The sequence below is a fragment of the Eptatretus burgeri genome, chromosome 4 (assembly GCF_056783735.1).
Source record: "Eptatretus burgeri isolate ZD-2024b chromosome 4, Ebu_testis_v1, whole genome shotgun sequence".
Taxonomy (NCBI): Eukaryota; Metazoa; Chordata; class Myxini; order Myxiniformes; family Myxinidae; genus Eptatretus; species Eptatretus burgeri.
Window position 1 is genome coordinate 90,841,729 of NC_140964.1, and position 18,252 is coordinate 90,859,980.

At 45.2% G+C, this 18,252-nt stretch overlaps 2 protein-coding genes across 6 annotated transcripts in view; one reads left to right on the plus strand and one right to left on the minus strand.

The window, feature by feature from the left end:
* ARPC3 (actin related protein 2/3 complex subunit 3) overlaps nt 1-6,766 on the plus strand; it is a 40,894-nt gene extending 34,128 nt beyond the window's left edge. For all 3 annotated transcript variants that reach the window (XM_085879294.1, XM_085879297.1, XM_085879296.1), the window contains 2 exons: nt 260-354; nt 6,388-6,766. In XM_085879294.1, the coding sequence (XP_085735420.1) occupies nt 260-354; nt 6,388-6,453 (161 nt within the window). In that variant the 3' untranslated portion in view covers nt 6,454-6,766. The remainder of the gene's footprint in view (nt 1-259; nt 355-6,387) is intronic.
* The window catches only part of LOC147028658 (NFATC2-interacting protein-like), a 74,709-nt gene continuing 63,130 nt past the window's right edge, over nt 6,674-18,252 (minus strand). For all 3 annotated transcript variants that reach the window (XM_085879291.1, XM_085879293.1, XM_085879292.1), the window contains exons 7-8: nt 8,829-8,911; nt 6,674-7,081 (exon numbers count right to left, since the gene is read on the minus strand). In XM_085879291.1, the coding sequence (XP_085735417.1) occupies nt 6,923-7,081; nt 8,829-8,911 (242 nt within the window). In that variant the 3' untranslated portion in view covers nt 6,674-6,922. The remainder of the gene's footprint in view (nt 7,082-8,828; nt 8,912-18,252) is intronic.

Below are 18,252 nucleotides of genomic sequence, written 5' to 3' on the forward strand. Positions count from 1 at the left end.
AAAAATCCGATTTGATTTGGTCAATTTTGATGGAAGAGATAGGTTTTTACAGTCGGGCTTCCTCAAAAGCTTCCACTAACTCAATTGTACCTATCGTGGCATTGTTAAATAATGCCCGCGAACCATCGTCGCCTCCCGGCTTGTCTATATTTAAACTGTTTTCTTCATTTACTTAACGATTTTCTGCCCAGATTACCTGCATTTTTTGATGTTTTGAAATGTTTGTTCTTGGCTCCCAACTGCTTCACAAAACCTCCAGAGATGATGCGTAACTACCTGCAGCAACTGAAGCAGGAGACAGGCCTACGACTGTGCGAAAAGGTGTTTGACCCAGTCACCGACAAGCCCAGCAAGGTGAGCTGAGAAATTTTGTTAGAGCAATTAGGATTTAACAATTGTAAAAAAATTTTTTAATGCCAGTGCTGTGTGAACAATGGTGAGGCCTGTTGCCAACTCCTGCTGAATTATCCACCAGCCAGCCACATCGTGAATGTAGGCTGAGCCACAATTATTTTTTTTTGTATGCAAGGTGGGCTCCTGGAAGAGCTTGTACAATAAATGGATCATGACATAACAGAGCAAAAGCAACAGAAGAAGGGTGGGTGGGGTTAACATCAACAGCAGAGTTGAACAAAATAGAGGGAGACTTGGGACAATAATGGAGGGGCAGGAGAGGATACGTGAGGTAGACAAGATGGATACAGAAGGAAAAACTGGAAATTTTGAAGGTGGGTTGGGGTGGGGATTAACGGGTTAAAGAAAATCATGATTTTGGTTGGGGATGATCTACGATGGTGGTGAACAGCTGTATTGAATACTTGAAGCTAAAGAGATTGAAGAGAAGGGTCGCGTCCACAGGCAAGAAAGAGGTGAGTCGTGATCCTGGATTTGAGTAGTTTCACCAGAAGAGGGGGGTTTTTTGTATACCTTGTCGAGGCTCGTATGAGAGCATGCTAACACACAACGCACAGCAAGGGGGCATGAGACAAGAAGGGCAGGAGTGGGAGGGACAAAACAGTGGGGAAGACACATTCGGAGATCTGTGGAAGGGAGAGGGATGGGGATGGGACGGGGAACATGGGAAAGAGAAGATGGACATTACAGAGACTTTCAAGAAGGAAAGCAGGGGAATTGAAGGAAGTGGGCTTGGGTGGATTATCGGGGGTAGAAAAGATCGAGGATTTGGATGGGGGGTGATAAGAGGTGGTGGTGAACAGTTGTTTTGAAAGCCTGGAGGGAAGAATGGGAAAGAATAGAGTGAGGGAGTTTATTCCAAAGGCAGGAAAAAAGAGGAATGAAAGAGTGAAGGTGAGCAGTGATTCGTGATTATGGTAGTTTTACCAGAAGGGGGTTATTGGCAGACCTTGAGCGCCCTGTGGAAATGTGGTGGGGACAAATCGCAAAGAGAGCAGGGGGGGGGCAAGCTGGAGAGGAGTCTGAAGAAGACAAAGACCACCGACCAACCTGCGGTGATTGAGTGAGAGGCCCAAAGACTCTGCTTCATTGCAGGAGATGCCGATGATCCTAAATGCCCTGATTTCGACAGCATGAAGCCGAGAAGGTGGGAGGTGGGAGGCAGGAGCACCAGCTCAGATGGGAGAGCAGTTCTCCATCAGCCTCGGACAAAAGCTATGTAAGTGGTCAGGAGCTCAAGAGGGCCGAGGAAGGACTTTGCACGACTGAGAATTCCCAGTCGGCGACTGGCTTTTGAAGCGAGGTTGGAAATGTGACTTTCCCAGGAAAGGTCATGGCAGATAGTGAGACCCAGAAGCTTGAAAGAAAAGACCTTCCAGAGGATTGTTGAGAAAGTGGATGGGGGGGTTTCTAAACAGTCCTTTCGAAGAGACATAGTGAGAGTGTGAGATGTGTCTGGATTGAAAGACATGTTCCACGTGTTGGACCAGTTTGTGATTTTACCAGATCTGCAGTGAGCGAAGAAGCTGCTGCTTGCCGGTCTGAGGGATGACAGATGGTACGGCAGAGGGTGGAGTCATCAGCAAAGAGATATGGAGGATTTTCCAGAGTCAGAGAGATCATTGATGAAAACCAGAAAAAGAACAGGGCCCAGAATGCTACCTTGAACTCCAGCCTGGACAGGAAGAGGGGATGAAAGAACTCCATTTAGGGCCACACGTTGACTGCGACAGGAGAGGAAGTCTGCGAGCCATGAGTGGTGATGGCCTTGGATGCCATGGGAAGAGTTTGGAGAGTTGGGCAGGATGCCAGACTGTGTCAAAAGCACGTGATATGTCCAAGGTTACGGCTCGGATTTCCTGTCTGGCATTGAGTACCTCCATCCATTGTTGGGAGAGCAGAAGCAGCATGTCCAGATTGGAGTGACCTGGTCTGACACCAAATTGATAATCGGAAATTAATGAAGAGGAAGGATTTAATGTCTGAAGTGATGATGGATTCCATAACCTTGCTGATTATTTGGAGAATGCTGATTGGTCTGTAGTTGCAGGGAACTGTTTTGCACCTTTTTATGCAGGGCAGTGATGTTAGCAGATTTCCAAGCAGATGGCAGATGACCTTGAGCAAATGAGAGGGTGAGCAAGAGCAGAAGAGCAGGCTTTGGGGACACGTGGGCTGATGCCGTCTGGACCGGTTGCAGAATCTGAGTCGAGGTTTGAAAGCAAGCTCTCCACCTTGTTAGGAGAAAAGGACACAGAGTCCAGGGACAGTTGGGTGCGACTGGGTAAGGTGGGTAGAGAAAGTGATGGGTTTAGGACGCAAGATTTAGCTGCAAACACCGAGTTTAGGCCTTCAGCGTTATCACGTGCGGTATCAGCAGTGCGGCCATTTGAGGTAAGGGAGGGGATGGAGGGGGAACATACACCAGAAACAGGTTTGATTAAACGCCACCAGGATTTTGAGGAGGGAGAGGTTTGAGAGTTCAGACTTGAGATGAGAAATGTTGTTTTCTGGCTCTCCTGAGGGTAGATACACACTTGTTCCGAGCTTTGTGGAAGGAACTGCGATTGCCCTCAGTTGGGTTTGCTTTCCATGAGGCAAAGGCAAGTTGTTTCAGGACAACTGCCCCGCCACAAGCTGCAGTAAACCAAGTGTGGGAGGAAGGGTAGGACAACTGAACACGAGAGGGGATAAATCTGTGCATGAGGGAGAGCAAGTTTCTTTGAAAGAATTCCCAGGATGAGTTGATGTGTGAGAAAGTAGTGATAGGAGACCAGTCTCTAAGTTTGATGGCTGCGAGGAGACCTTGCCAGTCGGCTTGAGTGAAATGCCAGACTCTACGGCGGTGAGGTGGTTCTCTGATGACAGCCAGAGAGATGTCCTCTTTGACAAGGACGTGGTCAGAAGAACCGATTGGAGCGGAGAAAGAGCAGCAGATATTGTCAGGGAATTTTGTCAAAATCAGATCCAGAAGAGATGGAGTACCATTGGTTGAGATCCGGGTCGGGAAGTTGACCGATTGAGTCAGTCCCAATGAGTCGCAGAAAGCTTTTGCTGAGGTGCCATGACAGGTGAGAGAGGTACCCACACCAAGCCAACTGGCGTGATGACAATTTAAGTCACCACATAAGAGGAAGAGAGAGTTTGGATGAGAAGATGGTCCATGTTTTCGGATAGTGAGGTATAGATGGAGTCATCACTGTTCGGTGGATGGTACAGTACACATATAAACATGAGATGGGAGTGGAGGGAAGCCATAGCCAGAGGTATTCCTGGGGGTGTGGGGGAGTGAGAACAGTGCATGGAGAGTGAGGAATAGAGTCTTTGAGAGCAACACCTCCACTAGGATGAGGCTCAGGTCTGTCATACCGGAGGAGAGAGTAACCGGGGAGAGATACTTGGGAGTCAGACACGTCTTGGGAGAGGAAAGTTTGTTAGGCAGATTCTGTCTGGTTTGTCAGTGGCAGCCTGTATGGAAAGATCTGAAAGGTTTGAGCGAAGGCCCTAGATATTTGAGGTCCACACTTTTAATGAAGAGGGAGGGGAGGAGGCTTTGGGTGCAGGGGGTGGTTGGGGAGGGGGAGGGTAGGACAAGGGACGAGGGGGGTAGGTAAGGAGGGTTGATGAAAGAGTGTGGGGGATTGCAGAATAGCTTGGGGAGGGGGCCGGATGAGGAGGAGAAAAGGCTCTGTGGTACTGGTGGAGGGGGACAAGAGAGGGGGAAGAAGGCAGTTGAGGATTTGAGGGGGTGGAGTGAAGAGATGGAGGAGAGGGCAGTGGAGGGAGGCAGCTTGGTGGATGAGAGGGGGGGGCAACTTTGAGAAGGATGAGTGAGAGGGATGAAAGGTGGGAGAAAGGTGAAGGGGGAATTTTTGAGAGAGGTGAGAGGGAGGCTTGGAGGGAGAAGAGTGGGATGGTTGCTTTGAGAGTGAGGGTGAGTTGGCACTGAAGTTGGAAAAAAAGAATGGTTGATGAAAAGCGAACATCCATCGCAAACTGTCGTTTTTAAAAGTTTTAGGTCAGAGATGCGATTTGACAATTCTTGATGGATGCAATGAAGGCGAATTCAGAGAACGGAGAGAAGAAGCGCTGTAATAGTTGGATTTTTGTAGGCAAGGAATGAAGGAGAGGTCGAAATGAGAGCAGTCTGTTAAAATAGCAGAAGAGTAGTGCATTATGAAACAGTAAAGAGTACCACATGTGTGAGAGAGGAAGATGAAGCATAAGATAGTTTTCGTTGTTATTATTAATATTTGAGAGAGTTTTCAACAGATTAGGTCATGGAAGTGTGGTAGAAAAAAAAATTGAGGAGGAAGAAGAAGAAGTAGAAACGGGAGAAGGTTAGCGTGTTTTTGGGTTTTTTTTGTTTTGAGATAAAGATTAGTTTTGGAGAATGGGGGACGTTAGGAAAGTGGGGAGGATGAAAATTGAAGGTACTGGGGAAGATAGAAATTGAAGGTAATGGGGAGAAAAAAAAAACCGATCGAACACCGAGGGGGACCGGTAGGCCTCAAACACCCGGTAAGAACGTCGACAAAAAAAACTCACAAAATAGCACGATTTTTGAAACAAAATCGAACTAGGAACACACAGTAACATGTAGGTGAGAAAATTAAAGTTAAAATGGGACAAATAACGACCGGAAACTTAACTTTGAGAACGTCGGCAGAGAGCACCTAAGGAGACACCTTGTCGCCCAAAACCCGGAACCGGAAGTGATGATGTTGGTTGGTGGATGATGTGTGTCCTACAGAAGCTGGGAGGGACAAACCACAGAAGGATCAAAGGGTGCAAGACCAGAAAGGAGTTTGTGGAAGACAGACCACGGACCTGTCTGATGGGAAAGTGATAGGCCCACAGACTCAGCTTGGTCACAGGACATTCCGATAATCTTGAAGGCATTAATTTCCAGTGTCAATCTGAGCAAGGTGTGAGGCAGGGGGCTTGTCCAAGAAAGATCGTGGGTAATAGTCAGACCCATGTTGGCTACGAGAGTGGAGGATATCAGTAACCCAAGAATAGAGATGACCTTGTGTGCCATAGGCAGAGAATTTGAAGAGCAAGGTGGGGCGCTTGACTATTGAAAGCTCAAGATGAGATCAGGGCCATCTCTCAAGTTTTGACACGTCTGACATTGCGGGTCTCTATCCAATGTTAGGAGTCAGAGCAGCATGTCCAAGGTGGAGCGACCTGGTCTGAATCCAAATTGGTGTTCTGAGATTGAAGTTGTTGGAAAAAATAAAAAAGGATTTCATATCGATTGATTGGAAGCAAGCTAATAGGTCTGTTAAAGGGATTGGTTTTGCACCTTTTTATGAAATGCAGTGATGTTGGCTGATTTCTAAACAGATGGAAGATTACAGGGTGAAACTGGTCGAGAGGATGTGCAAGAGCAGTAGAGCAGCTTTTCAGGACACGTGAGCTCTCGTGAAGTGATATTTTCTAAGTCCAAAAAGGGAATAACTGAAACATTGACGAAATGCTCTGAAACTCGAACTTGTTCTGCAACTTATCATAATAAAGCCATGGATCAAGTTTCAGTTGAATACGATTCAGGGTAAGAGGAAACAAAAAGCTTGAAAAACCACAAATTGGATGGACAGACAGCGAGCAAACTTAGTCCCTCCCATGATTCTGGTAGGGAACTCAAGCACAGCACAAAGGTACAATTCAACACGGAATATTGGATGGGATATAACAGAAAAATATGAATCCGGTTCAGAAAACTTAGCTTTAATGAGATGGAAGCAGAAGATTCAATCAACACGTGGGGGAAAAAAAACCCAATGCGGAAGTTTTCTCTTGAGGCCTAATGTGGCTCAGTAAGTGGACATGCTGCAGACTTGGCCTGATTTGATGGAAATGTTGCAACAATAGAAAACACCATAAATCACAAAGGAATACATATTTGTTTGTCAGGTTGTGGCCAGTTTGTGCATCATGGTGGTGTTTCATAACTCTTTTGTCTTGCAGTGGTGGATATGCTTTGTGAAGAGGCAGTTTATGAATAAGAGCCTGTCTCATCCAGGGCAGATGTGAATTCATTCCTCATCCTACTTCAAAAGGAAATGATGCTTTAGGACGAGGAGCATGCCGATTTGAAATTTGAGCAGTAAGACTAATTTTACGGCCGTGTGTTTTTGCTACTAACTTAAAGTTGTTGTTTTTCCCACTTGTATCCATTAAACGACGTTCAATGTCAATTGTGAACATTTTATTTTTTGTTGAATCTGTTCAGAAGTTGTTTAAAAAAAAAACATTCCTGAGAGAACAACCAGTTTATTCAATTCGGTTTTTCACACTGTGCTTCAATTAAAACACCTTTGAATAAATCTCCATCTTATCCTCCTTATACAGTGTGGCTGAAGCTTTTTGGCAGGCAAGAAAAAGGCCTTTGTGTACAATCAAAATAATAATCTCACCACTGCTATATAGAAAAATGTACAAAATAATAAATAAATTCCGAAAAGTTTAATAAAATAGATGGAGCTTGTGGGGCGAGTGTTATTTAGAGAACCCGAACGTCAATCACATCATCATCCTCCAAACCCAACTCGTCTGCTGTGTTGCTTTCACTGACCTCCACTCCATCAAAGAGGAACTGGAGGTGCCAACTCGATGGAACAGTTTCCCGATAGCGTTCCATCAGGACACGTAGAGGTTCGGTCTGAGGAAAAATACAAGACGTGATCCTGAGTTGTGGAAATATTCATGGAACAACAACAACTTCCTTAATCAAACCCACAAAAGCATGTAGGAATTTGAACTGTTATTTTGACTTCTTTCATTTGCAGCCCAAGGTTAATATGGAATAGGCAAAGCCAAGAAGCGAACGTAGAATTATTTTTACATTTGCTTCTGACTTTACCTATAACTTGTTCACAACTATATACGCAATTTCCGGTTACTTCGGCCTAGATTCGGGATCAGCGATCAAATAATGTAAATCACGATTAAAATTTTTTTGATGATGCGGGAGATATCTTTATTAAAATGAACTTTGGGAAAAAAAGAATTGAATAAATAAACAATCACTTCTGGTCAATAATAAAAAATTAAAAGTTCTGGAAAGAGTTTCAAAATGACTCCCACTAATGTTAAATACTAAATAAACACTTCCCCTCATGAAAAAAAATCACTTTCGTAAATATAAAATTAACTTTGGGGAAAAAATAATTGAATAAATAAATAAACACTTCCGGTCATGATCTCCTGGTACGCATCATTCCCCATGACAAAAACCGGAAGCAAAAGGGTCAAAGCCGAGACACAGATTCCAAATTGCCAGAGTATCGTGTTGTTGTTTCCTATTCTCTCATGTGCACGTGTTGAGTATGAAGCTCACTACATTCGCTATGAGTAGCATTATTGGCTGAGAGTGTGGCCGTGGTGCTGAAGCAATGCCCTCTGGGTTCGGGCAGGAATTTGTAATTTGGCCAGTGCTGGTGATAGCTCACCTACTGTTCGAGAGTGACACTGGGATCTAATGCCAGCAAACAGGAAGTCGTGATTTTGACTCTAGTTCCTTCTTGGAGATTAACCTGCCCTCAGGTTAAGAAGCATCTCTGATGGTGGTTTTCAAAGATTATCTTTTATGGGTATTGACATTATTGGTTTGAAAACAATGAAGTTGAACAGTAAACTTGAATCAAACTGCCAAAAATTGAGTGAGAATTTTCTTGCAAGAAAAATTGTCATGGTTTACCTGCTTCAAGAAAACATTTTCTTTTGAAGAAAATTCGTTTTGGCAGTGCACATTTCATTACTCGACCAACTTGTGATCATCATAAGTTTTCAGCCAGAATTACACTTCGTCTGCTTTGCACCATGGATAACAAAACCAGTTGCAGTTAAGAAATCTAATCGTTCAACCACTCGTACTTGTTACTCAAACCGTACTTGTTACTTCAAATTACTTTCACAAGAAGCAACATTCAATCATGGGCTTTACCCTGAAGGGAAACTTGGATGGCAAACTTGACCAACCATCCAAAAATATGAATGATATTATGAAAAAGAACCTTTTTTTTGTACCAATCTGAGACTCATAGAAAAGACTTGTACAAATCACAAGTTGGACACATGCATTGGAAGACTACTTTCAACATGTATTGCAAAGATGTGACAACAAATAAACAACATATGGGACTTTGGATGCGATTTGAACCCGATATACCAGCATCATGACCAATAATTCAATTGGGATATCCCACATCCCACAAATTGGGACCTTTTTTTAACCCACAAATCCCAATTAGTGTCTCAAAGATGTTCAACAAATCATTCATGATAAAAAAACCCAAGAATGTAACAATAGACCAAACAATAGGGACATAAACCAAAGCACATCAAAATTTGTTTAAATTGTCTACACCAGCATTTTCACCTTGTACCTTTGTCCATCTGCGACTCACCTTTCCAAGTGTTATGGCCAATTTATTCCGTTGATATTGCACCTTCAGTGCGATGGTCTGTATTTCTTTCTTCAGGAAGCATTCTGATGGTATCAGGAAGAGGACCAAGTTATCATTCTGTATATCTATATTACTAAAACTCTCATCTTGTATGTATGTTCCCGAAATACAGCCAAAACGGTGCAAGACAGCACAAACATTTTAGGGCCACCTTCGTCACCATTCTCTGGCGGTGTGCAGTATCAAGTTTCGTTCAAATCGGGCAACAAAAAAAAATTATTAAAAAATCAATTCCCAATTCAGTCAAGTACTCCTTGGGAGAATTTGATCAAAGCAAACAACCTCAGTGGTATAGTTTGCTGGAGCTATTTTTTTTTCCTTGAAATTATTTATTAACCAGAGAGTTGGTGTCAAAGCATCCCAATGCTCACCTGTTTATACATTTATCGTTTTTAAAAGACTCGTCTAATAATATTTTTATGAAGCATTGCAGTGAAGTCTGATCCAAATAATTTTAAAGCAATATATATTTGTATATTGTAATCAGTAAAAAAATAGTGGTAGATAAAAACATTAGAAAGGAAATAACTTGCACCAAAAACTAACATTTTCACGCTGACACTCACGCCGGGGGGTATTGCTATCGCTCTCTGTTCTTCGAACAGGCGAGCTAAAAATCTCAAAACATTTGGTTTTGACAAAGGATTTATTTTTAAGCATAAAATAAACCGCCATTTTGATCGAATACTTCCGTGTTCATTAATAAAAAAATTGTTTATAGAAGATTACGCACAATAATTTCTTTGACTTTCTTTTCTCCGTTTTTTTTATTTTTTTCCACATTGACATGCAATTTCAAGTTTCATTCAAATCGGGCAACGAAAAAACGATTAAAAAAATCAATTCCCGATTCAGTCAACTACTCCAGGAGAATTTGATCAATGCAAACAACCTCAGCAGTATTGTTCGCTGGAGCTATCATTTTTTTTGGAAATTGTTTTTAATCAACCGCTGTCACAAGGGGAACCCAACAAGTTCACCGGTCATCTCGTAACTAGTAAAAGGCATCCACAACTATCCTTCACCATTTTCTGGAACATCAGCCATGGCCCCCACTTAGATTTGTTTGTTTGTCCGTACAGAATGTGCTAACATAGGCCACAACTTCCCCCAAGTGGTAGCCAGCAGGACAGGGTTTTTTTGTCTTTTTCCCCAACCAACAATCCATAAAGTTTGTACAATTAGAATGTGAGAACCTCCATAAAATAGGTACGATAAAACCACACAAGTTCGGGAAAGGGTATGCAATCTTTGCTCCATTCCACTTCACTTTTAAATTTGTTTTCTCCACAACCGTTTCAGTGACAGACACAAAACTTTCAACATAAAAGTCCAAAAGGTCAGTTTTCTGAAGACATCGGTCAGCAGGGTGTTGAACATCAGGAATAAACAGCCTCAGCCGAATTAAAGTGTCTGTGTGAGTTTGCTTGTTGTACGTGAATTGAGTGTTGTAGGATACACACGAAGGTTTCGAGGGATGAAAAAAAAATTCCCAGGTTTGATGGTGAGGGGCGCTCCAATACTCGATTTGTAAATGTGTATCGTGTTGCGCTGTTCCCAGGGGGAGGGGATACATATTAAAATACGCCAATTCTGGGAGAATTGGCCCATCTGAGACGGATGGGTTTCTTCACGAGTTTCTCACAATGTGAAATCCCAGTATCAACAGATCAATTCTTTAGGTACCGAAGAACATGACCATCACCACCACCACCAAGCAGAAAATGGACTGACGAACAAAACTGCTTTTTCTCTTAAACTACATAATGTTTAAAGAGTTATTTCTATGATACGGAATGTTCCAATTCTGGGAGAATTGGCCCATCCGAGACGGATGGGTTTCTTCACGAGTTTCTCACAATGTGAAATCCCAGTATCAACAGATCAATTCTTTAGGTACCTTAGAACATGACCACCACCACCACCACCAAGCAGAAAATGGACTGACGAACAAAACTGCTTTTTCTCTTAAACTACATAATGTTTAAAGAGTTATTTCTATGATACAGAATGTTCCAAAAAGACCTGGGCAACTTTGGTTGTTAATATACTGTACTTGGAACATACTGAACATACATAACTTACTGTACTTGGAACCTGGGCATCCGGGCAGCTCACCGGATGACGGGATTGGGGCAAAGCCTAAGGGACCCCCAATCTTTGATGATAGGAGGGAAACCACGGGGTAACATCCCTGGGTCAGATTGCGGGAGAGTGTGTCGGAGTGGTGCTGAGATGTCGTCCACCAGACGGCAGTCTCCTTGGGTTAATCTGAGGCGGTCCCTTCGGGTGGGTGCCTGGAATGTCCTATCTCGAAGAGAGGATGATCACCTGTCTGTTATCATCTGAGTTCAAGTGTTTGGACATCGGGATTGCAGCTCTCTCTGAGGTTCGGAGACCGGAGTGCGGCGAGATAATGGTGGGTGGTTACACCTACTATTGGTCTGGTTGCTCTGATGGTTACCATACCCAAGGAGTTGCTGTAGCTGTGTCCAATAAGCTGACCCCAATGATAATTGAGGTAACACCAGTCAACGAGCATATTATGAGATTAAGGATTAGTCACTCCTTAGGTGTCAGTTCCCTGGTCTCTGTTTATGCTCCGACTGAGGCGAGTGATCTCACCGTGAAGGATGCATTCTACGCCACGCTCGAGTCTGTGGTTGATCATTGCCTCAGACGAAATACACTTCTCGTCTTGGGGGATTTCAATGCATCGACTGGAACTGATAGGGATGGTTATGAGGTGTGTGTTGGTCCCCATGGGTCAGGAACTATGAACCAGAATAGCACTAAGTTCCTTGACTTTGCAAGAAGTCATGGACTGAGGGTGGCTGGTTCATGGTTTCAGCGCCCACAAGCTCATCGCTGGACTTGGTATTCCAACGCTGGCGGTGTGGCAAAGGAGATTGACCATGTCCTCATTGACGGTCGTTGGAGGATGATCCAGAACTGCAGGGTCTACCGGAGTGCTCAGTTCCTCAATACTGACCACAGGCTTGTTGTGGCAACTCTAAAGCTGCACCTTAAATCCTGGAGAATGGTACCATCCCAGCCTAGGCTGGATGTTGGCAAGCTCAGGGATGAGAGAGTGCCTGAGGAGTTTGTGAACAGGCTGAGTGGACACTTGGGGGGGGGGGGTCTGGGTGCTTTGGGGGGTCCTGAAGAGTTGTGGAGTACCTTCAAGACCACCGTCCTAGATGTTACCGGTGGATGTCATGGAATTCACCGCAGGGCAAAGAAGAATTTTGTCTCTCAAGGGACACTGGATACCATTGACCAGTCGCAGAGCCAGGCTGAATGGCAGAGCTGAGCTGTTCAGGGAATTGAGGCGTAAAACTGTAGGTGCACTGAGGGTGGACAAGGAGGCCGATGTGCGAGGAATCTGTGAGGGGGTAGAGCATCACCTGTGGACAGGTGATTCTCGTCCCGCTTACAGGGGAATTCGCGCATTGCGTTCATCCAAGCCCATCCCTTGGAGCACTGCGGTTAGAGCAGAGAGTGGTAGGCTCTTGACAGAGGAGTCTTAAGTGAAGGCCCGCTGGGCTGGTTACTTTGAGCGGTTGTACCAGGCTGATCCCCCAGCTGTCGAGTTGGACGTCAAGGGTGTTACAATCTCTGTTGCTGACCCTCGAATCAACTGTGATCCACCTTCGCTTGTGGAAACACGGGCTGCGGTGAACCGGTTGAAACGGGGCAAAGCTCCAGGGATCTGTGGCATCCATGCTGAACTTCTCAAGGCTGGTGGAAATGCTGCACTCGTGTCGTTGCATGCAGTTTTGTGCTCTGCCTGGAACACAGGCATCATCCCAACTGATTGAAAGAGGGGCCTTGTTGTTCCTCTCTGGAAAGGGAAGGGTGATCGCCAAGACTGCAACAACTACCGAGGGGTGACGCTGCTCTCAGTGCCGGGCAAGGTCTTTGCCCGGATAATTCTTGATAGGGTTCGCCACCATCTGCTTGAGCACCAGCGTCCAGAGCAGTCAGGCTTGACACCAAAGAGGTCAACGATTGACCGTATCCTTGCTCTTCGTGTCCTCACCGAACGCAGACGAGAGTTTCGGCAGGGGCTGCTTGCAGCCTATGTTGATCTCTGGAAAGCATTCGATTCAGTGAATCAGGATGTCCTCTGGAGGATTCTTGGTCTTCGTGGGGTGCCACCAAAACTGATCGATCTGATGTCTGAACTCTACTCTGGGACTGAGAGTGCTGTGAATTGTGATGGTACCATCTCTGACTTATTTCCAGTTGTTACTGGAGTTCGTCAGGGGTGTGTACTGGCCCCCACACTTTTCAGCACTTGTATGGACTGGATTTTAGGGAGGATGTCGGAGAGATCAAGCTGCGGTGCATCGTTTGGGAATGTCAAGATCTCGGACCTTGATTTTGCAGATGATGCAGTCATCTTTGCGGAGACTTTAGATATCCTTTTGGGGGCCCTCGAGGTGCTGAATGACGAGTCGGAGCCGCTGGGATTATGGGTTTCTTGGGTCAAAACTAAGATCCAGGCTTTCGGTGACATCTTGGATGCTGCTATTTTTAAGACTTTTTTTTTTCTTCTGTCAAATAGTCCAGAATAAGAATCTGACTTAATTTGTTTTATATATACATATATATATACATATATACATATATACATATATATATATATATATATATATATATATATATATACACATATATACATATATACATATATATACATATATACATATATACATATATATACATATATACATATATACATATATATACATATATATATATTGTTACAGATTCGCGCCCGCCGGCGTGCTGACGGCCACGTAACTCGAATCGCGGCACGTCGCCCACCGGACGGACAATCCAGTCGTGACCCTCTCGGACTAACGCCGGGAACCAGTCACGGGTGGACCTTTCGGTCTCACCGCGATCGAGCCAATCAGCCCCCGCGTGGGATAGGGTTGCTCGCCAAATTCGACCTACCTAAGTACCCACACGGAGGGTAGACCGGGCGATCGCACCTCGCCGCAGGTCGACTTCTGACACGGGCCACTTAAGCGACCCGTTCCGTACTATCGGGATAACCGAGCGGTGTTATTGTCGGCCTCGACGGTTCGATTAATTATCGGGCGTATTCAGCCCACTACCAACCCTTTACGTGAAGCAAGATGAGGATTCAATGAGAGAAATGATGAAGCGAAGCGGGAAAGCAGTTCAACATAAAGCACATTTATTCGCGATGAACGGAAAGCACACATATACAATTCCACCAAAAGCACATAGAAGGAAAAGAAACACAATGCAATTTTACACAAAAAGCAAATGTAAAAGCGAAGACACAATGCAGAGCTATCCGACTACCGAGCACACGGCAACACTTATACAATTCTACTTCACAGACGGCGCCGACAACACACACCCAAAACCAAGAAAAAGAACACCCTCAAGGATGAGGCGGGCCTGAGGCCGAGACCGGGTCGGGCCTACCCGTCTGGTGATGAGATGCGGAGCGGCGATGGTGCCTCAACTCCGCGGGCCTCGCGGGCAGTGTCTGGTAGGGGGTGGGAAGGGAGCCCCCTTGGTCGCACTATCTCAGCGCGGGGGGAAACAGGAGGGGGTTGCTGATGCTCGGGGAAAGGAGGATTTTTACTCTGTCTCGAGTCCCGCGATGAGCGTCTCCACCTCGACCAGGTCGCGCCGTCGGCCTCCCTGGTGTGCAGCTCCCGGCACGACGCGAGCACCCCCTCGTCTGCCTTCGCCGCCTCTCCACAGCTCCGTCCTCTTCGCTCCGACTCCAACGCACACGACGACGACGACGACCAACAACAACTTTTCTGACGAACGCAGCCGCTTATATAAGCCCCATGGCTTCGCCTTTGACCCCCTGCCTTCGACCTTTCACCTCGCTCCCCATTGGCCCGAGAAAAAGTGGGCGTGAATGCATTTTGATCCATGAATTTGCATATAGCGACCGCCCTCCAACGCCCTGGAGGCGGGGCCAAATCGCCCCTCGCTCACCGATTGGACGGAACAAAAGTGGGCGTGTGTCGTTTTTGATCCGTTTTTGGAGGGGAAAATCCGTGGTTTTGTACACGCTGTTCGGCGCGCGCCCTGCACGAGTCCAACACCGGTACCCACAAGCGGCGCAAGAACGGTGGCGATGCGACGGTTGCGAGGTGTGACGGGAAAGGTCGTGGCCGCTGTGGGTGGTTGATGTTGTGACGACTGTTGAGACGCGGTTGGCGGTGGTAACAATGGCGGTTGGTCCAAAATAAAGATAGTAAAAGAAAAACGGCTATCCTGAAGAGTCGCAGCACGTATGAATGACATGTATTCCCACTAGACAACGGGTTTGGGCCTAACTACACATATACTTACCGAGATACCTCACCTAAGGGACCTGAATGGTGGTTTGCGAATTTGGTAACCACAACAATATATATATATATATATATACATATATATATATATATATATATATATATATATATATATATATATATATATATATATATATATATATATATATATATATATATATATATATATATATATATATATATATATATATATATATATATATATATATATATATATATATATATATATATATATATATATACATACATACATATTGTTACCGCTGTGGAAATTCGCAAACCACCATTCAGGTCCCGTAGGTGAGATAACTCTAAGTACATGTGAAGTTAGCCCCAAACCCGTTGTTTGGAGGGAATTTATGTGATTCATTCGGGCTGCGACGCTTTGAGTTAGGCGTTTTTCTGTTCTATCTTTATTTTGAATCAACCGCCATAACCAAACCACCACCGATAAACCCTCCACCACCCTCACCTCTCTGCTGATACGGCCATTCCTGCACCACCTGTGAACACTGAGCGTCAGGCTGTCTTGGGCTCATTCAAGCGAAACGCACCGAGCCGCGAGTGCAAATAGCGGCCTTTCCGAGGGAAAATTCGGATCAAGAATGCTACACACCCACTTCTGATCCGTCCAATCAGCAAGCGCGGAGCGGCTTGGCCCCGCCTCCAGGGCGTCCGTGTGAAATCAAAATATGTAAATTCTAGGATCAGGGGAGGTTCACGCCCACTTTTCCTCCGTCCAATGGGCGAGCGTGGCTCCGCCCCCTAGCTCATCCTGATCCGGAAATTTGCATATGGGTTCTCCTGCCGGCCTATAAAACGCCGAGCGCAAGGCGAATCGTGGCAGTCAGTTTTCGTGGCAGAGTGGAGTCGGGAGGCGAAGGCGTCGAGTTGGGTTCTGCAGTCGGCTGAGGAGAGTTGTGGCAAGAGGCCAAGGAGCTCGGGTCCGAGGCGATAAGGACGGCGGTCGGCGACGAGGTTGCGGCGGGAGATCGCTCGTCGCGGGACCCAAGCCAGCCAGCCATTCTCCCTCCCCCAGAGCATCAACAATTCCCCCTTTTCCCCCCGCGCTGAGATACTGCATCAAGGGGGCCCCGTTCCCACCCCACTCCAAAGGTCGTGCCAACGAAACCCGCGAAGGAGCACAGCCACGCGGCCACGTCTGTGGCTCGTCCGCCAACGCGCCATGAGCACGAGGGTAGGACCCACCCGGTCTCGCAGACCTGGCCGCTCCTTCAGGTCCCACGCACATATTGGCCTACAGGCCCGTTTTCCCCCTTGTCCATGAGGGTGGCTTCTTTCCTTTGCTTTTGAGTAAATGTGGGTTGGCGCCATGTCTTGTAAAGTAGAACTGTATAAGTGTTGCCGTGTGTACGCGTATTCGGTTATAACTCTGCGTCGTTTCTTTTGTTTTCCTGATATAGGTGCATTCTGACTGTTTGGCTGTATATGTGTGCTTTCTGTGTGTCGTGTAATAAATGCATTGTGTGAAATGTTTTCCCGTTTCGCTTCGTCTTTTCTTGATTGACTCTCCATCCTGCTTCACGTAAAGGGTTCGTAGTGGGCTTAATACGCCCGATAATTAATCGGAACCGTCGAGGCCGACGATAACACCGCTCGATTATCCTGATAGCACGGAACGGACCGCTTAAGCGGTTCATGTCCGGAGTTGGCCTGCGGCGAGGTACGATCGCCCGGACGACCATCCGCGCAGGTACTTAGGTAGATCGAATTTGGCAAGCAACCCTATCCTGCGCGGGTGGACAATAGGCACGGTCGTGGTGGGGTTAAATCCACACCCGTGACTGGCTCCCGGCGTTGTTCCGAGAGGGTCACGACAGAATTGTCCGTTCCGGTGGACGAGGCAGCCGCCATTCGAGTCGAGCGGCTGATCACACGCCAGCGGGCACGAATTCGCAACAATATATATATATATATATATATATATATATATATATATATATATATATATATATATATATATATATATATATATATATATATATATATATATATATATATATATATATATATACAATTTAATCCAGATAACATGAACATATGATGTTATCACATTATAAACAACAGAACGGTATTCACAAAATCAAAAGCAGGGTTGGGTTTTAAAAATAAAATAAATTGCTGAGAACATTATTCATGTTAATATCGCTGGTATATTCTTTCCCACTCTAAATAATATAGCAACGTATTTTACAATCCATATAAATGTGCTACATTCATACTTATCTATCTATAATTCCAGCAATCTCTGTGTGTGTCTGTCTGTCTGTCTGTCTGTCTGTCTGTCTGTATGCGACCGCCGTTTCTCGACGACGCCAGTCCGATCTGATTGAAACTTACCAGGAATATTTCTGGGGAACCGCGGATGTGCCTTTTCGAGGTTTGATATTAATCGGACGAGCGGTTCCCAAGTTACGCCATTTATCTGTCGACCAATGACAAGACACGGTGCTATGACGTCGCCAATGACGTCACAATTAATATTTATTTATTACTTACGAAATCTAAAGATTTCGTAAGTATATTGATGACTTCCGTCATCTGTTTGTTTGTTTGTTTGTTTGTGTGTGCTTGTTTGTTTGTAGGCACGATAACTCGAGAACGGAAGAAGCTACTAATGTCAAATTACACCATGCGATTCAGGAGGGTGATGGCTAGTGCTGGTTAGATTTTGGTCAAAATCTGTCAAAGGTCAAGGTCACAGCGAGGTCAAACATTCGATTTTTGATGGTTTGGTACAGAATCATCGTAGAAACTTCTGGTTTGCGTCGCTACCTTCTCTCGAGACAGCTTTTATTAGACAAGGTCAGAGGTCAAGTTGACGCTTTCGTAAGTACCAGTCTATGACTGCTCGTTTATTTATTTATTTATTTTTTGCACGATTGATGGTCTGATCTGATTGAAACTTGCCAGGAATATTGCTGGGGACCCGCGGATGTGCCTTTTCAAGGTTTGATATTAATCGGATAAGCGGTTCCCAA